The sequence below is a fragment of the Falco peregrinus genome, chromosome 8, assembly GCF_023634155.1.
Source record: "Falco peregrinus isolate bFalPer1 chromosome 8, bFalPer1.pri, whole genome shotgun sequence".
Lineage (NCBI taxonomy): Eukaryota > Metazoa > Chordata > Aves > Falconiformes > Falconidae > Falco > Falco peregrinus.
This window is the reverse complement of record NC_073728.1, coordinates 21484054-21511139: the sequence shown is the minus strand read 5'-3', so window position 1 is coordinate 21511139 and position 27086 is coordinate 21484054. Positions and strand designations below refer to the sequence as shown.

Below are 27086 nucleotides of genomic sequence, written 5' to 3'. Positions count from 1 at the left end.
GGAGTCAAGAGCGTTAGGTAAGCGTGGGCTTGCAAGGAAGTTTTGACAGGCCAAAGTAGAGGACAGGAATTTCTTACATAAATAGATCTGAATATATGTCTGTAACATGACAACACTAATCTGATATACTGCCTGGGAGCTGATGTCTTCAGTTTGAATTACCTGTCTTTTGACCTGGGGAAAGTGTTTTCTCCTTAATATTCACCCTCAATGCTCTCACAGTCTTCCATACTAATGCTGAAGAGAGACACTTGTGTAACAGCTGATGGCTTTGCTTGAAGCTCACACAATCCTCTGTTACCTCAAAATAGGTGTATCTGTTTATTGTGAGAGTGCTAATGAAATCCACTCAGATTAGGGAATATGAACTACTCAGTCAAACAGAGGGAAAGAAGATTTTTCTTGCCTCCCCATCTATTTTTTCAGGTGGAAAAACTCAGTATCTAACTCCTCAGAGTATAGTGTGCCAATTGTCCATTTTTGTAGCTGTTCATATCATCCTATTTGTGCTTTTGTGCTATGTTTGCACCTTGTTATAAAATGTAGGTATTGTTTTTCTGCTTAAACCACTTGCATTTCAATCAGGTGCACTTAAAACTTTTCCAAAAAGTAAGGTTTAATTTTATTTCTGTAATATTGTAGCTAAAAAGAAACCAGAAGGGTAAAGGGTTTCAGGTATGGTGCTGCAGAAGGCCTACTATTTCAATAGTACTGATGACTGTGAACAGTCAACTGACAGACTCATCAAGGCAGAACCTGACTTAACCACAGAGAAAAGAGGGGAAAGAAAAAAGAATAAAATGGAGCAAAAGCCTAGATAAGCTCATAACTGTAATGATCCTGAAAACTTTAGAGATGTGGGAAAGCCTGTATGAGACTGAGTTATGATTTGGGAAGTATTTTTTAAAAGTAGCAGAGAAGCACATGTTTCTTGTTTCCTGAGGATTATTTATGAAATATGCTTAATTTAAATAAATTATGTATTAAAAAATCCCAGAGTCCAGCTCTCCAAATTCATTCTGAGATGGGAGAGCCAAACCACATCATCTCCTGCAAAAGCATTTGAATGTTCTCATTGTAAACTGATGCCCTCCTATGGGATAAAAAGATACAATTCAGTGAGACATGTAACAATTATAACAACATATCACAAGGGGGAAATCCAGGCATTAGCTGTCTTGGCTCTACAGGGTTATTGGGGGAGGCAGGGAATAAATTTTGTTTCAAACAGAGTAAAAAGTTGTAATTCCCTAAAAGTGGTAGAGAGCCAACTTACTGAATGTACGATCATTTCTGTTATTCCTTCATGCTACTATCACAGTTCCCCAACCTGAGTGATTTTGTTTGATCCATCTAGATAAATAAGATTTTCTGTTGGGTTTTATTTCATTATGGTTTGGAAGTAAGGGTGTTCTTTGCTTGCTTCCATGTTTGCTTGGGGGTATCGAGAGTTGGGATTCGCTGCTGCTATTGTTTAAGGATGTGGGTTGTTCTTTGGGATGTTTTTCAGATGAAGCAGATCAAAACGGACAGCAACATATGCCAGCATGGATCAGGAAGGGGACATCCTGAAAAAAGAAGCCACAAAGTAAGTAAAACAATGTGCTTCAGATGAGACTTTTCTAAATGCCCTTCATCACAGTAGTGCTGAATGTTCTAGCTGGCAGCTCATCTTTGAAATTTGGGTGATGGACATGATCCTTAAATATGGGACAGTTGGGTACATTAGTGACTGATCATAAAAGCCAAAGCAAACATATCGCTCACCTTCAATATGTTTTTATAAAGTGCTGTAGAACAGCAAAAGTTATCTGTCAAATAGGAGCATAAATCCATAGTCTTCACCAAATTTCCATTTGTAGAATTTTCTGGACAGGGCCAAATAATTACAGCAATAGTTTGTTGTTGGTTTGGGTTTGGGATTTTTTTTGGCATTTTCACTTGGTTACAGATACACAGTAATTTATATCTGTACTCTTCAGCACTACAGGTGGTAGTCAGGGAAGTTCTGAAATACTTAGTTTTGAACAGTTTTCCACTTTTTCTTTGTCAAGAGTTAAGGAAATTTATCATTTAAATTATTCAATTCTAGAAAAGATACACGTAAATGATACATAATTACATACCAGAAATGGTGGGAAAAGTAATAGATACCTGATGCAATGAATATATTTTGTAATAATGTACTGGATTACAAGTTATTATAACTGTGTGATTTAAAAAAAAAAACCACAACAACTCCTCACAGGCTGCAAAGATACAAACCCATGATTTCGGGAACATCACAGATGTTCAGTGTACATACTGTTGTATACATTTTTAGGGAAAGAGCATGCCTGATCCAATCAGTTAAAATATTCACAATCCAAACAAAATGGCAATTAAAAGGCAACAGAGAGAGAACACTCAGGGAGGAAAAAAACCACAATCATAATAATCACCAGAAGGCCAATTTACTGCCCTGCCTGCAACTAAATGCATATATAACATATGTTATATATGAACATATAGTTCAGAATATGAAGAAACAAGAAACACAATGGCAGAGTGCCTTTCCTCTATTTGTTTTTTCCATGGGCATGTAGTTATACTGTGACCTCCTTACAGTATAGGCAGGAGGCACCACAATGACTCTTCAAACCCACAGGCTGCAATACTAATACTAAAAAAATTTTCCTCTGATCAACAGATATTTTTTATACGCCCACAGTTATAAACACTGTATAATCATTGACTGGTCTTTGTTGCTAAAGATATTTATTGCATCACTTCCATTCCCGTGTTTACCCAGGGTACTCAAGATTTGTATTTGAGCATGTCCAGTTAATGGATGGAGATGAACTTAAAAGATACCCCGTGGTCTGGCTTTTGTAAATGAGTTCTAACCGATGCGCTGCTTACGAGCTTCAGCTAAGGGAATTGTACATCTGCATCGCGCTCCCTGCTGCTGCTGTGGGTCAGTGGTTTTTCCTGTGTGTTTCACATCTTCAGTAAACGTCTGTGTTCAAAGCAAAACCCCAAGTGTTCTGGAACTCCAACCTGCAAAGAGAGTCTCGGTAACCTGTGCCTGCCGTGCACTCGAGCAGTAGCCACAGGGAAGGGACTAATGGATGGACAGGGAAAACGGCAAAGAGGGGCCGAGCAGAGGGCTCGGGCAGCGCAGCGTTGCGGGGAGGGGGCTTTGCACTCCCACCGAAAGTGGTACCTCTGCGTGGCCCGCCTGGCCGTGTGCGCCTGGCAGGGGTGTTTCAAAGGTCTCCGTTGGCGTGGCGGGTGCCGAATGAAGCCTCCACAGCTGGAGCGGTTCGGCTCTGGGTCGCATTTTTCAGGGCTCCGTTGCAAGTGAGGGTCACCCAGCGTTTCCTGACGCCGTGCACAGCCGCGCTCTAGATGAGCGGGGGGACAGCGAGGGGAGGACCCGCGGAGCCCCGGAGCTTGCTGCCTCCCGCTCCTGCCGCCGCCGGGGCCCGGGCGAGGGGACCCTCGTCAGCAGGGGCTGCGAGCAGCCGCAGCCGCCCGCGGGCGGGCTCTGTGCGAGCCGGCTGCGCTGAGGGTGCGGGCTTGAGATACAGCACCACCTAGAGGGGACGCGGGGCGGGGGAGCGGCGCCGGGCTCGGGGGGGTTGTGTCGGCCTTTTCCTGCCCGCGCGGGGGCGGCGGTCGCACCCCCGCCTGGGGCCCTGTGGCGCCGCCCGCTGACCTTGCCGGGCCTACGGGACGGGGCGGGCGCTGTCCGCGGTGCTGAGCCGAGCGGCGGGGCCCGGGCAGGGCGCGGGGGGGCGGGAGCCGCCGCGGGCATCGAGGTGCCAGAACGCCTCTTATTTCCAGCGTGCGGCGGCAAAGCCCGCTGGTCCCCAGTGCCTGGCCCCTGCCCCTGACGGGCCCCAGCTCCTCCCAGGATGTAAATGTTTCTGTTAAGACTTGTCTGTCTGCTCCAGACGCGCTTCTGGAGGGCCAGAAGCGAAGGTGTGAGCGCACACGGCGTGTGCCTGCCGGGCACACACCCAGCTGGGTCGTGCCTTGCAGTGACGACTGGCTTGGGAGTTCTTTACATGATCTTCCGTTGACTCTTTACACTGCAATCCTGCCACGATTTCCAGTGACTGTTTGTTTACGTTTATAAAGACAATTAGCTACAGTTGCATTATTTGTCATGGTCTGCATCAAGCAACCTGCTCAATCAGTTGAAACCGCCTTTAAAACGATAGCCGGGAATAGACAGAAAAAGGTCGTGTCAGCAAGGACTGTGAATACCTTTAAAACTATGTTTAAAAGCTGGCTTTGGCGCTGTCGGTGTTTTCGTTACGTGTCCAGTTCCTGGACAGTAAGTGTGCTCGACAAAGCAATCGTCTTGGTCACTTAATGCTGTTAGTCGGCCGGTCTCCTTTCGAACAAAGGCTTGTAAGTTTTTGCTCTTCCCTCGAGTCCTTCAAGGACACGTCCCTGCTGCTCGTTGCGCTGCCCAGCACCCCCCGCACGGGATGAAATTCTCTGGCTCCATCGGGCAGTTTCCCCTCCTCCCGTCTCATTGCAGATTCCTCCCAGCCCCCTTACGTGCCATCTTTGTGAGAAGGGTTCGGTTTAGGCATCTGCGTGGCTTCCGCGACATGCCGAAATGTAGCACCGCGGCCAGCACCGCGAATTCTGGCGAGGCACGTTTGGGGTGTGGGACGGAGAAGCACAGATTCGGGGTTGTCGGGGTTACAAAAAAAAGATGTTGTCTGAGCGGTTCTTGTTTTAAGCAAAAAGACGTCTGCTATAAACCCGTAATCTAACGGCAACGCCGAGGGCAAGGGGCAAGAACGCCGGTGTTCCCGCGGCGGTGCCTGGGCCTCTGCCACCCTCTGGCGGAGAGCGGGGCGGCGGGCGGTGCCGGCAGCGGGGCCGCCGGGGCGAGCCAGTGGGGCACGGCCAGCCTCGGCAGGGGCTGCGGGGTTGTGGGGGGGCTTTGCTAAGCCACTGTTCACGCGGACCCCGCCCGGCTCATTCGTGGCGCGCAGGGGAGTGCCGGGGCCGCGGGGCCGGCCGGAGCGGGAGTTGGACCTGGTGCGCCTGTGTGTACGGCGCCGTGCCGCCCGTTCGCACAGCCGGCGACCTCGGGGCCAGCCGGTGCTGGCTAGGGAAAGCCTCCGGCGCCGTCCGCCCAAGGCACTCAACGAGAGACGTGCAGGGCAGAAACCCCTGACTGGGGGTGCCGCCCCCTCCGCTGCTGGGCAGCCCCATCCGCCGCGGGTGCCAGACCCGCCGCCCCGGGGCGAAGCAGACCGGCGGCGGCAACCGGGGCCGGGTGGGCCGCCCCTCCCCGCCCCAGCCGGCCGCCCCAGCTGTCCCCAGCCCCCGTGAGGAGCGGCGCGGAGGGGGTGGCGGCAGCCCTGTGACTCATGCCTGCGTCGAAGCAGATCAACCGGCGATTCACGCTTTTGAAAAAGCAAATCCGAGCACTTCTGGAAAAAAAGGTCATCTCGCATTAAATTCCGCGGCGCGATTGATATTCCGACGTCGTTTCTGGCAGAGTTTATAAGCGGCGGGTCGCTCCCAGGCTGAAGTCGCCCTGCCTGCCTGGACTCCGGCAGTAAGAGTGTCCGCTCGCCCCCTCGGTAAGTCTCCTCTAACCAGCATCCTATTTTTTCAAACCTTCGGGAACCTCTTTCAGGATCTGGAGTCGTGTGTCCTTCTGTGTCCCCCGTCCGTCCGTCCGTCCGTCCGTGTCCGTCCGTCCACCCCCCGTCCCCCCCCCCAAAATCGGCTTTGGTCGCTGTCGTACCTATAGAGGGATAACGGGTATTTTGAGACAGCCAGCGCCTTAGACATTGTGTTAACCTGTTACTTCACTTCCAGGCATTGCCTAGAGAATCTCTTCTGCTTTATGGTTGTTTTCTCTTTCCTTTTTAAAAAGTGATATACCTGTTCTCCATTGAAATCATTGATCCGTTGCGTTTACACGCGGGCGTAAATCCGCCCATCAGTAGAAATGAATCGGTAGCTACCGACTCGGAAAAAGCCGCTAACAAAGAAAGCGTTCGTTCGTTACCGCGACCTTCATTTTCTTTACAAGGGGAAAAAAATAAATCACAGGTAGCCGTGGGGACAAAGAGACGAGCGGGGCACTGACCCGGCAATTCTCGATCAGCGACCCTGTATTGGTTATCGGAGCACCGTGTCCGCCAGGAAAGAGCCGAACATCTGGCGAGGAGCGAGGGCTGGTCAGCACCTTCCTTCCCCAGACAGACATGCCTTCTCCTGCCATTTGTGCCGCTAAAGCAAGCGCGGGCACGGGAGAGCGCTGCTTAGCGCCGGAGCACGTACTGGTCCCGCTTGGCTGAAACGTGTGCGTGCAAATACACGTGTGGTGCCTGTCCTCGGACCTGGGCAAAATGCAGCTTTGTGGTGGCGGGGTTCGTCTGTCGGTCTTTACTGAACGCTTAGTCTGGCGTGTGTTTGGGGCTCGGATGACAACGCACAGACGGGCTCCGTTTGGGACTGTAGGTCGTTTGGGCTAGTAATTTCGAAGCCCGCTTTGCATGTTGGTTGCCATTTGACGCGAGCCGCATAATTGTCCTGCTCAGCGGCCACCGATAAAATTGCGATAGACTTCACGCTCCGCTAAATCCGTCATTCAGGCGCGGGGGTAGCGCCTCGGTATCCAGCGAAGGGACGATTTTGCGCTTCAGCCTGTCGAGGCATTTTCCTGGCGCGCCGCTTGCGCCTGGCCCCGCGGCCCCGGCGCGGCCGCCCCCGCCTGCCCGGCCGCTGCACACCCCGCCGCCGCCCCGGGACCGCCGCCGCTCATGCCGGGCTGCAGCCTGCCGGCCTCCGGACGGGACTCCTGTGCGGTTCTCCAGGAGGCCGGACCACTAAAACCGCCTTTTCTTCCTTCCAGCAAATTCCTTGCTGCCCAGCCCTCAGAGGAATATCGGAGAAAAGCCGGGCTCCGGGGACAGGAGCTTTTCTGAAGGGATGGCTTCCTCCGCTCCCTCGTCCTCCAACGACGCTCCGGACCCCACCCCAACTAATTTACGGCCCACAGGTAGGTTTTATTATTTTCCTCGTTTAAAGTGTTTTGGAGGTTTTCTCCACCTAGGCGTGGAAAGACCGATTTCGAAACGAAACGGTAAATCCATGTAGCCCTGTTCCGCGCCATTAAGCAAGGTGCGGAAAGTGGTCTACACAAAGAAACCATCTTTCTGGTGGGAGCGGGAGAGGTTGGTTCGTGGCGAACAAAACGCTGGGGGGGCGGGGGGGAAGCCCACCTCGGCGGCCAGCGCCGTCTTTATCTTCCAGCCACATTTGAGGGATTTAGACAATAAATCGAACCCCCAGATAGCCAAAAAATCGGGATGTTGTAAGGGGTGTGGAGAAAATGAATCAGTTAAAGGGCGAAGTACACCAGTGGCTTAAAGCGGATGTGTCGGCCCCCGCCCCCCCCTTACATTTTATAAATGCTAATGCTGCAGCTTCCTTTCAGCCTACGCTGAAGCCTGTAATCAAGCGAAATTTGGATGCTAATTGTAGCTTTTCAAAGCCTTACATTCCTAATTGCTCTGAATTCGCCTTGAGTTATTGAGGTGTGAGTGGGAAGCAGAGGCTGCTGCAGGTGGATAGAGAATCAGTTTATAGCCCTGCCAGGCACTTCAGACCGTCGCTTAACTGAAAATAAATTTATAAGAGGCTCGATGCTGTAACGCATCAGAGACAAAGAGCGGGCAGCAGTAAGAAATGAAAGGTTGTCAGGCACAGCAAAGCGGGGAATAGCTTTTACCCTGAAAGGGCTACAAGGCACGAACATCGAAGCCGTTATTGTCATTATTCTGCAAGTAGAAGGAACGGGGGAGGGGGCGAACGGCAGCCCCGGGTCTTGTTCCAGGCGGGGGTGACAGGCACGGCTGCCTTTGGCTGAGGTGTCACATGCAGAAATCGAATTAACCGGCCACGCAGCTAAAAATGAGATGACCTCTGACAGCAGCACCCGCCTCGCCCGCCCGGAGCTCCTCCGCCTGGCCGGGAGCGCCTGGGCGCTCCCCCCGCTTCGCCCTCCTCGGGGGCCCGGCCGCTGCCCTCCTCGCCGGGTGAACCGCCCCCGTCCCAGCGCCTCTGCCGCCTTCCCCCCTCCCCCGCACACACACATGCGGTCACCGGCCAGGGGGTCCCCCGTGGCCGCTGCCGGCCCTGCGGCTGCCGCCGGCAATGGGCCGGCGGGGCTCGGCTGCGCTCTGAGCCGAGGCCGGTGCCCCGAGCGTCTAAGCCCCGGACTTGGCTCCCCGTTTTCCCCGAGCTCCACTGGGGCCGATGGCCGCGGCTCACAGCGGCTGGGAAGGAGCCTGCCCCCTCCGTCGGTGCGGTCGCTCCCGGCGTGCCCTCGGGCGTGCAGGGCCGGCTGGCCAAGGGCTGCCGGGCCCGGGGCCGCCACAGAATGGGCCGGGCCGGGCCGCGGGGCGCACAGCGATGCTCCGGGGCGGGGACCGGGCCGGGAGCGTCCCTAGTGCAGCTGTCGCAGGCTCGTCAGTGCGGGCGAGGCTCGGTCATGCAGGTCTGGTCATCTAGTCAAATACTATTTTTCACCCAATTAATTCCCGAAGTCTTCGGTGACCCCATTTCACACCACTTTATTTTAAGCTGCCACTTCCCTGGAGCCCCGCCAGTAAATTATTAGACGTTCGGGTCCCGAGGCGCTTTCCCCCTCCTCTCGGCGGGCCAGCGCGTCACCTCGCTGTCACCCGAGCCTCAGCTGCCCCGCGCCCGGCACGCTCCGGCGCCGCGGGGCTCGGGAAGCCGCTGTCGCTCCCGGCGTGGGGCTGCGCGGGGGGCCCGAGGGGACGGACGGCCGGGTCCGCCGCCCCAACGGAACCACTCTGCCCTCTCTTCCAGCTTACGACTCGTGGTGTGGCGTGGCTCACGGGTGCACCAGGAAGATCGGGCTGAAGATCTGCGGTAAGTCCGGCCGCGCCCCGCCGAACGGCACCCCACACGGCCGCGCTTGGCGGCGCGCCATGCCTCACCGAGCCCGAGGGGCGCGCGGGAGCAGGGCCGGGCCAGCGGCCCCGGCCCTGGGCGCCCCCTGCCGGCGGCCTCGGGCGCCCCCTGCCGGCTGCACGGCGGCCCCGGCCCCGCCGCCGGCCCTCCCGTGGCTTGCGGCGGCCGCGGGCCCCGCTGCATCTCTTGCCATAACCGGGGGCGTGCAGGCGCTGGCCGCCCCCGGCGGGGGGAGCGCAGGGCCCGCCGGGGAGGCCGGCGGTGAGGAGGAACGGGCGGGGGGGTTGGCCGCCTCTCCCTGTCTGAAATTTTTCAACCTTATCTGACTAGAAAATACGGATCTCCTGGGGGAAAAAGATTAACGAGAGCCTTATTAAAGAGCAATTCGTCAGCTTGCTGCGCTGGTAAGATAGCGCTGGCAGCCAGTCAGCGCGCAGGCACATGAAATGCAGGAAGGAAAACAAATGCACAATCAGATCACAACGTTATAGCAAGAGATTCATTTGCAGATAACAAGCTGTCTTCCTTCTCCAGATTTCTCAGTGGTGCCTTCGCTTTTGGAGACAGTCAAATCTTCATTTTCTGACGGGGAGAATCGTTCAGCCTAGCCCGTGCCCCTTATGAATTGAAATCATGTCCCATTTCCCCCGGCTACTGCTTTTTTGGGGGATGGGAAATTATGTCTCGGGAGAAACAGGCCTTTTGTCAAAGCAACGATATTTTTAAACCTCTTGCCCTACTTGCCCGAGTCGAAGCTCATTCACTAAACGTTTTGTCACCTGGAAGTTTGGACTGGAAAAGAATCAGGGTGTGAATGTTTAGCCCTGTGTCTATTAGAGAATTCATTGGTACCCGCAGGCGACATTAACGAGTAGTCGCTTAGTTCTATAAATAGCTCCTGATCTGAGTTTAATGGACCGTTTCCCTACCAGTCCCTTCAGTGGCTGGAGCGATGGGCTTTTTCATCATCATTTTAATTTAGCCCGGCAAGCAGAACTGATAAAGTAACGCACCGTTAGGCTTGCTCCGTGTTGCTAGACTACCAGGGTTACAGAGGGACGTCGCAGCGTCTCTCGGTGAGATCAAATACACTGAAAATTAAAGATCCCACCATTTTGGATTTGAGAAAGGCAAAAGAGAGTGTAGTGGAGGGTTTGTGAAGGGAGCTCAGAACAAGCGGGGCTGATGTAGTTTTGGCTCAGGTTCGGTGCTCGATTTTCCTTTTCTGGCTCTTTTCTGTTTCATACGGAAAATATAGCCTGAATAGTGATGGTGATTAGGAATAATCGGATTCGATGGCGACCACTCTTCTTGCTCGTGTGAGCCCTCCCACTCGAATCTAGCACCCGCACAAAGACAGAGAGGGAAGGTTGCCTTCGGTAAATATATAGCATGAAGTGCTGATGTTGCCAAGAATCTTGGTTAAACATGCCAAACAAGTTGACGTTTGACTAGTACATAAGATATCCCCCTTATCCTTACCTTTCACAAAACGTCACTTCGGACCCTAAATACTGTGCTGTCACAAAGCGATAGTAAACCAGGCGCCGCGGAATTGTTTTGAATGCAAACTTTAAATAAGAATTGAGCTGAGAGAAAAGGCAGGTCGTGAACGAGTCGGTTCTTCCACCTATGTTGTATATTATGTGTTTGACGTTTTCAGTAATTACATATCCAAGATGTATTTAATTTCTTCTCAAACAACTGACCGATTTAAGGATTAGCTCCTTTCCTTTCTGGTTGAAAGGCACCGTCTGAAAAGAGCCCTGCCGCTGCCACCCCCCGCTCTTCGTCTCTGCACATACTCACTTTAAAAAAGAGAACATATTTTAAAGGGGTTTAATGAACTGTCACACAGGCGAAGTACGGGCAGATCTCCCCCTGTGTCTGGAGTCGCATGCCACACCTTTCACTCCCACCTCGGCAATTATTATTGCTGCTGGGACCGATCCTGCTAACATTTGCTCGGCATCAGCGGAAATACTCGACGTAGTAAAATTGCTCAGGTGCGTCTTCAGCTGTTTGGCCCCGGCCAGCTGATGATCCCCCGCCCAGGAGCAGCGCCGGAGAGTGGGCTTTCACAAGGAGCCGTGTAACTCAGAAACATCAGTTTGTCTCCGGGGTCAGGGGGATTGATGCTGCCGAGCCACGTAGGCGGTGCTGAGACCCCCTGCCGTGGAGGGAACCAGGGTCTCCTGCAGCCACCACCGACGGCGTCGACCGGCGGCCACGGGCCGGGACCCGGCAGGTCTGTCCCTGCCTCGGGAGCTGCGGTCCCCGCGGGGGGTCACACGCCTGCCTTGTGCGAAGCCTGATGTGAAATCACGCCGGGTTTGTGGCCACGATGGGGACCGAGGGACTCCGGCGCCAGTCTGGTCTCACTCGGCTTTTAAAAACCCGGTCTCTAAAAGCGCATCGATGAAAATACCTGTCGGGGAGGCACTTGCTTGCTGCGGGGAAAGGCTGCGCTCTCCGCCGCTGCGGGAGAAGCAGCGCGGACGCTATTTCACGCGCCGCTGCTCGCTGGATCTCTCCTACGCCGCTTTGCTTTTCGCATGGGATACGGATGGAAGATTTGCTGCAGTCCTGCGCTTCCCCTCGGCGTGGAAGGAGCCCGGGAGGGCAGGCTGCCGCGCCTCCCCGCATCCCGGGACGCGGGTGGGCGCCGGGGAGCGTCCCTCGCCCTCCCGCGAGCGGGGCTGGGGAGGGCCCTGAAGCCCCGGAGCGGGGGGCGGCCGCTGCCCTGCTGGGCTTCCCCACCTACGGGGCCCGGCAGGACCGTCACAGGTCGCCGTGGGCGAGGGACCGGGGCGCACGGTGCGTTCCGCGGCCGAAGGAGCCGGTGCCGGGCGGCAGCAGGTTCCTCCCTTCGGGCTTTGTTGTTTGTTTGTGTATCTCCGCCCGTCGTGGGGCGGGGGATGGGGACACGGCTCCAGGGGGGCCGCTGCTCTTGCAGACGTCTCTTGTCACGTAACTCTTCCCGCTGAGCATCGCCACCGAGAGCCTAGAAGAAAGAAGATAAAGCGAAATGAAGCCACAGGATCTGGGGAAAGAGGATCGCGCCGGAATTTAGTCTAGACGGCACCTGCCCCAGTATCAGTTGCTCCACCTCGTGAGCGGGAGACAGCACTAGCTGTTGCAGGAGCTGGTCACTGCAGCAAGAATCGTTAAAAGTAACGACACCAAAACTAAAACTGGAAAAAAAAAAAAAGGCAGTGTTCCTGGACGGCTACCCCTAAATTATGCACGAAGAGAGTTTCCCTTAAATATTTTTTAAATTTCTCATATAATTCGTATTCCTAAGAATATAATGGAAAGAAACTGATTAGTAGATCAACGTTAAAAGGCAAAACGTGTTCACTGAAAGGATGGGCTCGACAAACCTGCCTGCGAACCGCCCTCTTGGAGACTGGTCTGGGGGCCCGACTGGTGCAGAAGCGGCTGCAGGCTGGGGGCTCCATTTTGGGTAGCTCTTACGGGGCTGTCAGGCTGGCGGCCGGGTCTGGGGCACGGGTACCGCGCCGGGAGTCACTGGCCCAGAGGCTCTGCGTCGCTCCCTCCTCTCCGCACGGCGATGGGCCCCCGGGGCCTGCCCAGGCTGCAGGGGGCCCGGGCAGGCCGGCAGTGGGCGCCCAGCGGCAGGAGCCGCACTCCCGGTTTGCTGTCGGGGGTCCGGGAGTCCGGAGAGCGGGGACTCACGGCCGGAGAGCGGAGGGCGCCGGAGGGAAGCGGTGTCGGAGGACGCGGGTGAGCAAAGGGTCGGCGTTGGTTTTCCTCCTTGCCAAGTCTTCCTCTCTGGCGGATATCCCTGGCCGTGACAAGCGTTGGTTTCAATTGTTACTTGCTTTAAAACAAAAGAAAGGCAAAAGGAGGCCGGCGCTGCGGCACTGTCTCCTCCAAACACACAGGCGTGCTCTTTGCAGCCTGGGAGGTTAAAATCCGATGCCTTCGTTAATAACGAAAAGCCCAACACTACGCATGTTTTAGTGGGCATGGATTTAATGGATCAAATCCTGAAAATCAATTGTTCTCCCTGCCTTGTTAAAGTAGATGGGCTCACTTACTCGCCACGGGCCCTGCGTGGTGCCCACCTCTGTAATTCTTGGGGTGTGTGTGGGTTATTGTTGCTGCTGCACATAGCAGCGGTTGTGATCGGGTCCTGGCTGCAGGGCTGCGTCTCCGGTGAGAGCAGAGCTCCTTGAGACCCCTGGGGATGATTAGTGTTAGTATCGAAGCATCTTTCCAGGTGGAAAATCTGCATCTCCCAGACACATGCTGGTATGTACTGATGACAGGAAAGCAGGGTTGGTGGGCACTACTGGTATCCTCGGAGCTCTGGCGCTCCTGGGACGGCTGCTCCAGAGTGGCTGCTCGTTCTCATGCCTTTTGTGCGTGAGAGCACCACGAGGAGAACTGAAAGTGGCCCTGATTTTAATCATACATCATTGCCCCTGTCTGCTAGGTCCATAAACTTTGCCTGCAGGCTGAAATAGCATTGACTCATCCTGAACTCTCTTCCACTGGCTGATTACTGAAGTGGAATCTGTCTGATCGACTTAATAAGAATTTACCACTGCACTAAATGATGAAAATTTGTTTTTTGCATGGCTGCATTTTTGCAGTTGATGGCATTTTGAGCTCTCCCTCCTGGAGGCAAATAATCCCCATAAATACTCTTATTCCTGACCTCATTAGTCAAATCCAGAGCCAACACTGCTTTGAACTGTTGGCTGGAGAGCAGCTTTAGATATTTCTAAACATGTTGGGAAGTGAGAAAACTCTGACCTGTGCACCTTGCAATAACAATGTAGGGTTCCTGCAAAGGACCAACAGCCTGGAAGACAAGGGCCGGATCGTTAGCTCCCTGAAGGAAAGGCAGTCCTCCAAGAGCCTGCTGACATGCGAGAACAGCGAGAAGGGATCCAGGTTCCGGCGCACCGAGACAGACTTCTCCAATTTGTATGCCAGAGGTAAATGCTCTTTACAGCTTCTGCTTGCTCCAGCTCGGCCACATCCCTTTGTAGTCTGCCCTCGCCTCCCTTGGAAGGGCGGCCACGTTCAGACTGTGCTTTTGCTTGGCTGTTTTTGAAGGAAGCTTTGTGAGCGTGTGTGTTTGCTGAGAGCCCCACTGGCGATGTGCACAGGTTTCCCGAAATGCAGTTTTCCGTACTTAGGGCTGACCCTCTGCAGCTCAGCCCCAGCCGCTCCTCCGGGGTCACTCCAGGTCCAGCCTCCGGGAGCACAGGAATTTTCTGTTTTATTTCCTCCTCCGTAAAATAGCAATGAACCGGTCTGTGGTCGCTGGTACGGGGCCATTGACGAGGAAGGTGAGGATGGGAACTCCATCTCTGTGGGGCAGGGGAGGGGAGCGCTGCAGGAGAGGGCGGGTGCGGTTTAGGGTGCCTGTGGCCTGCGGGAGGGGAGGGCCCCCGCACACCGCTGGCGCTGCAGCGCGTCCTGCTGGCCGGGCTGCCCCGGCGGTGGCCCTGCTGTTCCCGTGGGAGACCTGGGCTCGCCGTTCCCCACCGGGCGAGAGGGACCGGGACCCCCGGCGGCCGCGGCGGGTTTCGCTCGGCAGCGAGCGGGGCGGCCCGGGGCTGGGCGCCTGCCCCGCTACAGCCAGGCTGCGCCGGGGCCGCGGCTCACCTCTCGCTCCCAAAGAAAGCGCTGACAGCTGGTTTGCCTCGCAGATTTGCTGCCCGCCAAGAATGGCGAGGAGCAGACCATGCAGTTCCTGCTGGAGGTCGTGGACATCCTCCTCAACTACGTGAGGAAGACGTTTGACAGGTCCACCAAAGTGCTGGACTTCCACCACCCGCACCAGCTCCTGGAGGGCATGGAGGGCTTTAACCTGGAGCTCTCGGACAACCCCGAGTCCCTGGAGCAGATCCTGGTGGACTGTCGGGACACACTGAAATACGGAGTGAGGACAGGTAGGTTCCCGTATGCGACTCTGGAGGGTCTCTCATGGGGCTTTTCTCTGGCCGCCGGTGAAGGTGAAGGGAGCCGGCTCAGGCCCACGGAGGTCAGCCTACGGCCCCTGCCCTGCCTCCCTGGTGGCTCAGCTCCGCGGCTGCGGGCGTTGGAAGTGTCTCTGCTCAGAAGCTTCCGTTACTGATGTGGCATCCGTCCCTGGCGGGGCGGGCTCAGTGCTGTTTGCAGCGCCCAGAAACAAGTTTTTAAGACGTAATCTCTTTCACTTGATGAAATGCGAGCTGTAGGTATCCCCCGGGAGCAATATCATTAGGTAAATGAGGGCATAAATGACACTGAATTTGCAGTTTTTCTTCTTTATGTTCACCAGACGTTTAATGAAAAAGAGACTGAAATCCTAGGAATCATCAGTAGAGGAACCCTGTGGATTTCAGTCCATTAGCCAAGAGCCCTGCCTCTCCAGGTCCCTCCGAATCGGATAGCAATGCCCGTTTATAATCGCTCCTTTTACCGGGTGAGCTGTAGCCAGGCTCCAGAGCAAAGTCTGTTCTCTTTCAGGCTGTTTTGGCCTGGAACGTTTTACATCTGTATCAGCAGAAAGCTGGCTGGCCACAAGCCCTGCCTGCTGTACTTATCCAAGCAGGTCAGGAACTGGAACAGTAAGGGAGCAGGGGCCGTGTCTTCTCTCCCCAGTCTTGCCAGCGTTTCAGGGCTGCTAAACGCTGCCTGGCGAGTTGCCCCCTTCGGCTCGGCACGGCGGGGCAGGTGGGGGGGGGGGGCAGGGGCCTCCCCGCGGAGCTGAAGCTGCTGGAGGTCTGGAGGGATGCTCTCGCCAGTCTCTGGCTAGGCAGCTGCGAGCAATAGCTCCTAAGGATGGGGCGCAAGTTTCTGCTCTGTTTAGTCATGCAGCTGTGAAAACCCAGCGCAGTGCATTCAAGGAACAAGATCTTGACAATAAATGTGGCAGTTAGTTTCCTGTCTTTTCCCATTTACACGGTGGCTTGATTTATTCAAGAGTGTTGGGGCATATTTTTATTTTTTGTGCCCTTAATCAAAAGGGAGTGTATTTCACTCCCGGCCCCGTGGGCTGTGGAACAGGTGGCCAGCAGCAAAGCGGGAGGCACTGTGGTTGTGGGCCTGCACCGGCATTCCACTATGCACTGAGCCGGGATGTCGAGCAAGCTCTTCCCCTCACCTCGACCTCCCCCGGAGCTTTTGCGGGACCGGCAGGACCTGTCCCCGGGAGCTGAGAGGTATCCGATAAGACACCAGCTCTGTTCGAAGCAGTACCGGGTGCGGCTTTAAAGAAGAGCTGCTCGGACCCTGTGGCGACCCAGGACACATGCCCTGGCTTCCCGGGTCCCCAGGTCCCACGTTCCCTCTCCAGGCGAAGCTCCCTCCAAAGCCAGCGGGGCTGCACCGGCAGCCCAGCCTCAGGAACCCGCAGGCTCTCTGACAGCTGCTGGAGGTCAGCGGAATGACTGTTACAACTGCGCGGCGGGGCGGCACTGGCCGGCCAAGCGAACGGCTGAGCCTTGGGGCTCCGGGCCGCAGCCCCAACCGCCCGCCCCCGCCGGGAGCAGCCCGCCCGTGTCCGCGGCAGCCGCCGGCTCTGCCCGTTGCGGGACGCGGCCGCGCCGGCGAGTCACGCCTCCAAAAGCTGCCCGCTGACACCGCTCGGAGCAGAACCGCATTTATTTATGTCAGAAGATGCTGATGTCCCCCGCGTTGAGCCAAATGCGACGTGACAGGGTCGCTCCGGGCGTCGAGCGCTGAAGCCCCCGCTCGGGCTGTCTGTGCTCCCGGTGTATTTCCAGCGTGTCCTTTCCCGGGAGGGCAGAGATAAGGGCTAAGCGGCGCCACCTCCCCCTCCCCTCGAAGCCCCTCATCGTTTGTTGGGAATTTCCTCTCTCGGTGCCAGAAAAAGCAGACCCCGATAGTCCGGCTTGTGAAGTTGTTAAAGGAACTTTAGCAGAAGCACAGGAATACGATCGACTGCGGCCTGAGGGCAAAGCCCTTGTGTATGAGGTGAACCCTCTGCAACCACGCGGGGAGAACGCCCGCGCCGGGGGCTGCCGGGGATCCCGCGGCAGGGAGCACTGCCCGCCCAGCACCCCCGGGCTGCCCCCACCCGCAGCCCCGCTCCCGGGGGTGAGCCCCCTCTCCTGTCCCCGCAGGTGCAGATGTCCCCGCCCTGCAGGAGGTCCCTGGCGAGCTCCCCCCTCGGCCGCCGCCCCCCGCCCCGCGGAGGGCCTCTGGGGGTGGGCTAGCCCCAGCCCACGTGCCGGAGGTGTTTTAAGGCTCAGCCGGCGCTGAGGCTTTCGAGGCTTTCCCTGTTCGTGTAAAGGCCGGTGATTGCATACAGGAGCTCCCTCCAAGGCGGGTTTTCAGGCTCCGAAGCAGGCAGCGGTGGGCGCCGCTTAGCGCGGGCCGTTCCGGGGCGCTGGGGCGGGTGGGACCGACACCGGAGCGGTGCCACCGGAGCGGTGCTGAGTTGCTCTCAATTCTATTTCCAGGTCATCCTCGCTTTTTCAACCAGCTGTCCACAGGGCTGGACATCATCGGCCTGGCGGGGGAGTGGCTGACATCCACCGCTAACACCAACATGTAAGCGGAGTGCGGTAGGGGCCGCCCGGCGGGGCAGGGGGCGCTGGCCCAGCCCTGTGTAGGGTCCGGCTTTAAATGAAGGTCTTTAGCTCCTCATGTCTTCCTTGGTGTGGCGGCAGTGCAGTGAGAACGGTTAAGTAAAGCTGAACAGTTTGGCATTTCTGCCAAATAGAAATGCAAATACCCCAGAGCTAATTAAGACACGATGACTCCAACAAAATAACCTGAAATTATTTTTCTTCTCTTGGATCACTCTCCTTTAACTTTGACCGATTGTGTTTTTGTGTGGTTTTTTTTTTTTTTTAAGCTTTGGTTCTAGATTGAATAATTATGCCTCTATCCATATATGAACACTAGAATACAAACCGTAGAAGTTTATTGTCTTTTCTCCTGTTAACTCCAGAGGCAGCAGGGTTAGGGCATCACCTGCTCCTGTTCAGGTGCTGGTAAAAAGTGGCTTCTGGGTGGCTTCAGGGTGGTTAAAAACATAACATTGAAAATGAATTTGATGATAATGAAGGAATTAGTAATTCATTAAAGTTGTGTTTAAATAAATAAATGGAAGTAGAAAAAAGTAAAATTTTACATCTAGAACATATCAATGAGGAAGTTTTGCCTAATTTTTCTTGAACACAAAATTAACAAAAGCTAGATGTAAATGTAAGGTATTATGTTGAATTTTTGCAACAGAGCGTAATTAATGAACACATCCCTCACGCCCCCAAACAAAAAACCTTCTAGCTAGTTTTTATCTATATATTGATTCGTTTATGCTAAAAAATGTGATGGGAGTCCAAATACTCGCCAGGTAACAGGCTGTTCTGCTTTAGTTCTGCATTGGATGTATTTAAACTCCAAAGCTACCTCTGTTTTGTGTAGTTTGTTGCTAATTTGCAGAATGTAGGAGCTATATCTGCAGACTGGAAAATGAACAATATTTTAACTGGCTTATCCATGAGGATATGGTTCATTAAGTGTAGCTGATTACTAGAAGCTCTATGTTGATTACGAGCTGTGCCTGTTTTGTGACATTGGCAATACAGAAAAATAAATAAGGTGCTCCAGCCAAAACCAGCTTGCTCTTTGTAATAATCATCTTCTCAATTAGTCTCTGCTAAAAATTGGTATGAGAGATTCAGATTTAAAGGCTGATTGGGAAGAAACACCAGCAACATATATTTTAATCATAAAACAAGTATTGCAAAGTGCTTCAAAGTGTTGGTTTTGGGATGTTTTTTTTCTTGGTACACAATTAAAAATGAAAACAAATCTGATTACATTTCTAAAAGAAAACTTTGCTTAAATATCATTCCTCTGTGACAAAAACATTCTTCAGAGTGTGTCACTCTTTGCAAGCTCCTTTTCCTTTGGCTAACTTACTTATCCTAGCTTAGTTATACTTTTGTAATTGGTGAAATTGCACAAATCTGATAGGACATAATAGAATTCAGTCGTGTGGCAGACTGTGAGAGTATTATGAAACATTACTGTCATTATTAAGAACATCACTTTCACTTTTGAAAGAGTAACTTCTTTTTTAAATGAGGTTGCTTTTTCATTTGGTTTTAAAAGTCTATTGTTAAATAGCTAGTTCTGTAAAGCTAGTTTCTGATCCATTTATACTTTAAACAGAACCTATCTTGAAAATATTTCTCTGTAAGCATGAAAATTGAATATTTATTTGCTTGTATGAAGTTTAGCAAATGCAAAATAATACATTGCGCTCTCTTTTTTTTTAAGCAAACCAAGGTCAATATTATATGCTTTCAAATAACACAGTAATTGCAAGTAATGTTAAAGCAAGATGTTTGTAACATATAATTCAAGGAACTGACAGAAGAGGTTATTAAAAATAACCACATCGTCTCTGTGAGCTCTGGGGAACGTATTTGTTTTGAGCGGTGTTTCAGCACAGAAGTGCAGGTTCTGACCCTTATCTAGAAACAGTTCTAACCTATCACAACTATACAAACATGTAACAAACAAGTGACAGTAACACTGGATTATGATAGGGAATGTTTTCCATTTGCCATTTTTTCTTTTCTACCTATAAATAATACTTAACGTATTTGATAACAATTAAAAAATATGTTTTCATTCATCTGTACTTTCTTAAAATTTTAAATCGGCATTAGGAAATGTCACTGTGAAGAAAATGTATTAAATTAAACATAATAAGCTTCCCACACTGACTTGGAAATACTGTATCAATGTGCTATTCATAGCTCAATCACTAATCATAAGACCTTTAGGGTGGAATTTTCAGAAGATGCTGTTATTTATCTAGCTCTAGGGATCTGTAATAGAGGGTGTTTGCTCACCATGCAGCAGCCAGCAGAGGTTAAAAAGCAATAATATTATCTGGAAGTTCTCTTTATGCCCGCTGTTAGCTGAGATGAGAGAATTATGTTGGTATTTTCAGTATTATGCATTTATGCTTATGAAAATGCAACGTAGACAAATGATGTAAAATGATTTACATTTATTCTTAGAATGCTTTTTACATACTGGCAAACAGGAGAACAGGTAGCTAGAATGATTTGGCCTCTTGGTGAGAGCAGAATTAAGCCAGCACTGGCCACTACCAAAAAACCCATTCATTTATTTTGTTAGTAAAAAGCTGAGACTCATGACTGGTTTAGTTCATTTGTACAAATGCCTGTCAAGATTGTGACTGTATGAAAAATCTAACCAGCGTTTTTTGTCAGGACTGAAGTCAGACAGTTCTTTCCAGGCCAAGCACATTTTCTGCATTTAACTGAATTTTTCAAAATCATTTAAGTTTAAAACAAGTAAGTTGGAGTGAACTTTAGTAAGATGTGATTTTTAAAATCTAGTCATCATCTAATATAGCTGCATTTGCCTTATCACTTCCAATCATCTGCAGTCTTTCTTTGTCAGTCTTTGGAGACTTGGAAAATAATTACATAATAGAATAAATAAATGTGTTTTACTTGGGTTTAAGTACATTAAAAATTCCCCTTGTGAACACTTGATATTTTATATATAAAAAACTTGCTTAACATTATATATATTTTTGTACAAGCCTTTAAGTCTTCTGGGAAGTATGTAGGAATTGGTGTGCAAGGTTTGAGGACAAAAATCAAAATGTTTAAACTGGTGGAAAAAATCACATTGACTTAAATGTATCTTGTATTAGGCTACAGTGATCCATACACTGCCAAGTTCCTGTTGACTTCGCTTGGTCATTCTGCCTAAATAAAGATTGGAATATATCCTAGGTTTGCAGTGCTTGAAAACAAACCAAAAAATTCCCCACTGTTAGCAGACACCAACTGGTTTATTAATTTTGTCTCTGTAAATATTGGCCGCACACAAACCAGATCAGGACTCAACTGTCTGTCTCTGACAGATCTAATGATAATAAAAGCAAAATAATCAGTATTTTGGTTTCTGAAAATAGCAATTACAACAGTTAAATTACAAATGCTGTTTAATCTTAAAGGAGTGTTTTAGAAGTGGTGGTGGTGTTTCTCTGATGGACTAAGGACACATAAGGACTGAAGAAAATAATTAATATTTTAACTAACCAGTGCAGCTGTAAATAAAAGACAAGCTTTTTCAGGCACACATTCCCTTCTTCATCACCACATCTCCTTAGTCTGCTGTACCTATTCTCAAAATCTTTTTACTATTAGGGTGGCAACGTATGCGTTTTGGTGAATCAAGTGGAAGACATCAGTCAGATCCAAAGTGTCAGGGTGTCATATTCTTACAGATTCCTTCGGAAATCACAGGCTGATTGTTTAGTTTCTCTCAGCTTCCTTCCCCCCACCCCCTGCCTCCCTTTTATGTTTTTGGTTGGACTTTTTTTGGCATACATAGCAACCACTTCGTTAGAAGTCACAATTTACCTGTGTATCAACCGAAAATGGTTGTATGGCTGTCACTTTCCATCCATGTATTGCATGTAACATCAGGGCTACCAGACTATGTGATGGTTTTTGCCCTCATTAAATGGATACAATAGTTGACTGCTGACTTGGTTTTGGTAATTGGTAATTAGAAAATCATCATTCATAATTACTCTTGACAGTTATTGATCACACGGTCTTGTAGAAATAAGTTGTCCTTGGAGATCACCAACAGAATAAATCCACATAATTAATTGTATTTAGCCTTTGAAGCCCTAGCTCAATACTTCTAATTATGGATGTGTTTAGCTCAATGAAGTTCACTGTTTTCATAAGGATTTGGCAACATGTCCCTCCACAAGTGTGGAATTGGCTCTTTGGCAAACAAATGTTTTTACAGTACAATCTTGTATAGCAGTCAGCAGCGCTATGGTGGTGAGCATTAGGTCTTATGTTGGTTATATAGAAAGTTGCAAAAGAGCTAATACTGCCATTTTCATTGACCAATATTTCCAGTATTGTCTTCCTGAGGATTTTTGCTTGGGTAAAGGTTGCAATATCAGAACTTCAATTTATAGGAAAACTTTTAGGAATCTTAAGCATTTTCACAAAGAATCATAGATTGGGAATTTATTGTGTGTTTTTAGAATCTGTATTTGATTTTGTTTGTTTGGGGTTGTTTTTTCTTTATCCATGCAGGTTTACCTATGAAATTGCCCCTGTTTTTGTCCTCATGGAACAAATAACACTTCGAAAGATGAGAGAGATTATTGGATGGTCAAATAAAGATGGTGATGGAATATTCTCACCCGGTGAGTTTTTCCTCTCCATTTTGGTAGTTTGACTAAAGCTTCAAAAGTTAAAATAAACATAAGCTGGGTCTGAGTGCCCACAATCACTGCAACAAAAAGCAGTGTGTCAGATATTTAGAAGTAGGAATGCTTTGTTTAAATATCCTACAAAAAAGTTGGGGAAAAAACCTTATCTTTAAGTATGGCTATGTATCATGGCTGGTCAACATTTTAAAACTTGACTGCAAGCTCTGGTGTATAGTTAGGCATTTAACCACCCTTTTTTGCGCTTAATTTCTGGAGGTGTTGAGCAACCACAATTCCTGCCGACCAATAGCTCTTGAGAATCAGGTACTGACTTCTTTGATGGTCAGTGAGGATTTGGGCTCACAGTCAGAAAAAGACTGTGACTGCCTGTCTCTTTCTAAGACTTATTATCTGGGATATAATCTGACTGGATTCACAAGTAGGATTCCAGTATGAAGACCAAGACAAAGTCTTCACATGAAGTTGATACAGAGGCAGTCAGCAGTGACAGAAAAGACTGGTAAACCATGTGGAGGTCCTGGGCCCATGTGTGGGCAACATGGGTGCCCAGCAAAACTCCAGATTTTTGAGTTTGGTGTGGGGGACACACCGTCCTGTTTTAGAGGATGAAAGACAATTCCACCCCCTTTTGGAGCAGCCCTCATAAAATCTGGGAATGCTCACTTGGTCTCCAGTCCTATCCTCTGTGTTCTTGCTGATGAAGAAATGTTAGAGGAAGAAGTTATCCTAGACTTTATGGATGAGATTCACTTTACTAAATCCTGAGGTCTGCGTTGTAGAGCTGAGCTAATTGTCCCGGGCTCTTTTTAGCAGTAAACCAAGAGAAACAGGTGCTTTCCCTCAATTCCCATTCTTAAAAGTCAGTGCCATAAAAGGTTAGCTGAATCATAACCCTCAAAGTGCTTCTTTCCCTTATCAGACCATAAGGAAGCTTAGAATAACTAGCTTGGCTGTAGAAATCTACCTTTAAGGGATCTATTTCTGTATTTACAGTGACATGGGATAAATCCATCCAGTACGTGGCATTTCTTCAGTCTCAGACAGTTTGGTTAAGTTCCTGTTATTCTTGCTAACAAGAAGTTGTCATGCAAAAGCAGCGCAGTGAAAGCTGAAATTTCTAGGAATGTGTTACAAAACATTAGCGATGGAAAGAGATGACGGATAGGAAATTCTGACTGTCAGCAATGACTTTCTAGAGGGTCTATCCCTATGCTGTTTGGGCAGATGACCATGCATTTCAGAGATTTATTTTTTCATAGTCCACTGCCACTTTCACTGCATAATGCAAATGAGACTTGGATGTCTTCGGTCTAATATGTGTTTTTTCTCATTATCACTGTTTTATTATTCATTCATTTATTCGTTCACAGGAGGAGCTATCTCCAACATGTACAGCATAATGGCTGCACGCTACAAGTATTTCCCTGAAGTCAAAACCAAAGGCATGGCTGCAGTTCCTAAACTGGTTCTCTTTACCTCGGAACATGTGAGCTTAATAACAGTGCTAATTCTTAATTTATTGATGTATGTTGTGAAGATGCTTCATCATTAAACAACCACTCCATTAAATGTGCACATGTTTTGCTGCAGAGTCACTACTCAATAAAGAAAGCTGGAGCTGCACTTGGATTTGGAACAGACAATGTGATTTTGATAAAATGCAATGAAAGGTAGGATGAATGCTAAGGTTTTGATATACTAAATGTGTTCGTCTGTTAAATTTGTTGTATTGTGCTTAAGGACTGGTTCAGTACAGTGTGTCAAGTTGCTAATGGCCTGTTGAGAAAATCCTATTAAATTATTTCAACTGTAGCTAGCATTTCCATATGCACTCTTTAATTTTCTTTGTTTTTCTGTTTCTACAATCATTACAGAGGCAAGATAATACCAGCTGATTTGGAGGCAAAAATTTTGGAAGCAAAACAAAAGGTTTGTGTTTCTTAAAATTAGTGCTTGAATGCTTGGTTTAGTAAAATTACCTCTCCCTTTGAAGGCTGAGGGTTAACATTAAAAGAGAACATTAGAATGATATAAATGTTATAATAATATTTTCAGTTGCTTAATTATACATTCATGTGTTGTTTAGGGAATTATCTATATGTCTTGCTAGGGTTTCATTTGATGTTTAAAAACAAGGTATTTTAAACTCTTGAATCATATCTATATTTTATGACTTTAAAAAAATAGCTTTCTGTTTGGAAACATATGGAAAAAATTATGAAAACATGAAACTAAACCTACTTTTGCCCCAAACTTTGAAGTTCAGTCAAAACCATAAAAAATTCTATGGTAATCCTAAAAATTCCTATAGATTTCAAGTGTGAGGCTGCAGGTTTAGCACACATAGCCAGTAAGTTTAATTTTTTGAGGCATTCATTGTTATTTCTTGAATCAATGCAATGATTAATTCTGTATAAACCCACCAACGTTGGAGCAATTGAGATTATATTTTTATTTCTTAACTTCTTTACATTTGGGCACTCCATGAAATTGCCGTTCACATTTATTTAATCTAATTCAAAGTTGTCTCACTTTATTCTGATAGTTCCACATTTATTACTTTTTTGATTGCTTTGTTCTGTTTATTAATAGATAAAGACAAAAGGAACAACTTCAAGCCTTTCAAATCACAACTTAGCAATCACATTTAATTAACTTTCCTTTATATTGCTCTAAAAGTCTCAACTTTCCTTGGCTATTACTAGTCTTTCACTAGAATGTTTGAATCTTCTCAGTAAAAGATATTAGACAAAATAATATTATCTTCTGACTAGTTAGTTTTGTGAAGTTACAGTATAGTAAAACCAGAGTTTGTTCCTACCATGTATAAAATTTGTTAGGTTTTACTGTTTATATGTACCTTTCACATGGGAAGAAATCCACTTTTAGGCTGGAAAATGGGATAGCAACATTTTAAACATTATTTTCACTTATTTTGGTTTTTTTCTGAAAGGGGTTGGATTTTGTATTTAATATTTTTATTTTTATTGTAGGGATATATTCCTCTCTTTGTAAATGCAACTGCAGGCACAACAGTATATGGAGCCTTTGATCCAATACAGGAGATTGCAGATATATGTGAAAAATATAACCTCTGGCTCCATGTAGATGTAAGTAACTAAATGAAGTGCTATTATTCAGGCAAAAGACAATTTTTGTTTACACTTGTTTTGTCTTGAATTAAAATATTTATTACTAGATCCTGAGTAAGTTGCAACATGTTAGGCTTTTCCAAAACAATGGGTCTTCTCTTTTTTTTTTCTCTTCTAGGCTGCCTGGGGAGGTGGGCTCTTAATGTCCCGAAAGCATCGTCATAAATTGAATGGAATAGAAAGGTACTACGCAGTGCTTATTTGTAATATTGTTATCAAATATTACATGACACTTGACAAATTTATGAAAAGATGGATTTGCTACATTCAGGAGTTTAGCCACTAAATTAAATTAAGACAGGCAAGAAAGGTTCACACTAGGAAGAGTGAAACAATACTACAGAAGAAAACAGTGATGTACAGCTGAGTGAAAGGTAAGTTTTCAGCAGATTTTCAGGAGGACAAGGATATTGCCTGGCAAAAAGGAAGGGAGATTGTTCTATGCGTAGCTTTGAAGGAATCATAAGTCTGGGAATGGGTGAAGGAAGATTTGAAGTGTGAAGCGTGAGAGCTAGACAATCTCTGAAATGTAGGGCTTTGAGAAGAGCAGTGAGAAATGAGGAATCCAGAGAAGGTGTTTGAGCATGAGTACGTATAATGGGAAGCCATGACGTGATGGGAATTTGTAGAGATTCTCTCCTGAAAGATGTTTGCAGTTATTTCCAGAAAATAGTGTATGTCCTGCTTGCAAATGAGTGTTCTGTAAATGAAAGTTTATAAATACATAAATATTTGCTTACATTTGTATTGCTTATATATATACACACACACACAAACATGTATGTGTATACAAGAAAGAGAGGAACATGTGGCAGAGACTGAATTATTAGCAGTTTTTAGGGGCAAATTTCAGTACCTGTGAGGCTGGAAAGGACTATGACAGCACAGAGCTAGTACAGATATACTGTGCCAGGCAGAAGACTGAGGGAATTTCCAGGGAGGCCAGAAAGAGTCACGGATACTCACCACATCTCAGGGCACAGGTGTTATGAGTTGGTGCCATGCCAGGATTACATGAAACAAGCAGAAAACTCTTGCAGAGGCCCAAATGAAGTCTGCAGAAAAGAGTGCGTGTGTGCCCCCAGGCACATAATGCAAGTTACCAAGATGCCCAGTGAGACCAGAAGCCAGCCTTTGTTACATAATTAACTGAACCAAATTTAAAAGGCAAGGTGTTTGTGTTGGAAGTGACAGCAAAGTGAGAGTGAGAGCCTGCCCCTAGCCCTTGCAATTCAGGCTCAGGAGGAGTCCTATGTGCAGGCTTTGGCGCAGTTGTTCCCATATCCAACAGTGACAAGGCTGCAGTCTGTAGAAGATGCCATGTTTATAACCCCATGGGTGTGTTTGTCTCTATATTTCCCCTGAAACTGCTCTATCATAAAAAGCCATCTGTCTCAATAAAAATCAGAAAACAAGTGAAGATCTGGAAACATAAGAACTTTCCCATCATTGCAGGTATCAGCTTTCAGGGAAGCAAAAAAGGTTTGAAACAAGCTCTACCCATGTAACCTCAAATTAGCACCAAATTGCTTCCTTGAGTCAACAGTGCTGAATGTGGGCACTGTGTAAAGGCATAAAACAACAGAGAGCAATGCCCTTCCTTATGGAAAACAAACTTTCCTAGTGGTGGGCATCCCATACGGTAAGTGAAAAACAAGTACAAGGTAAAGAATAATGTATGGAAGGACTGGTGGGAAAACTACGTGGAC

The 27086-nt window shown here is 49.0% G+C and overlaps 1 protein-coding gene across 2 annotated transcripts in view; it reads left to right on the top strand.

The window, feature by feature from the left end:
* GAD1 (glutamate decarboxylase 1) overlaps positions 1-27086 on the top strand; it is a 41222-nt gene continuing 14136 nt past the window's right edge. The window contains exons 1-13 of one of the 2 annotated variants that reach the window (XM_055813094.1): positions 1-17; positions 1511-1588; positions 6881-7027; positions 8866-8928; positions 13782-13940; positions 14661-14903; positions 17421-17511; positions 22086-22198; positions 23596-23711; positions 23816-23895; positions 24100-24154; positions 25219-25335; positions 25496-25560. In XM_055813094.1, the coding sequence (XP_055669069.1) occupies positions 6958-7027; positions 8866-8928; positions 13782-13940; positions 14661-14903; positions 17421-17511; positions 22086-22198; positions 23596-23711; positions 23816-23895; positions 24100-24154; positions 25219-25335; positions 25496-25560 (1172 nt within the window). In that variant the 5' untranslated portion in view covers positions 1-17; positions 1511-1588; positions 6881-6957. Of the gene's footprint in view, positions 18-1510; positions 1589-5214; positions 5598-6880; positions 7028-8865; positions 8929-13781; positions 13941-14660; positions 14904-17420; positions 17512-22085; positions 22199-23595; positions 23712-23815; positions 23896-24099; positions 24155-25218; positions 25336-25495; positions 25561-27086 lie in introns of those variants that run through there. The other variant, XM_055813093.1, reaches the window with a different exon arrangement.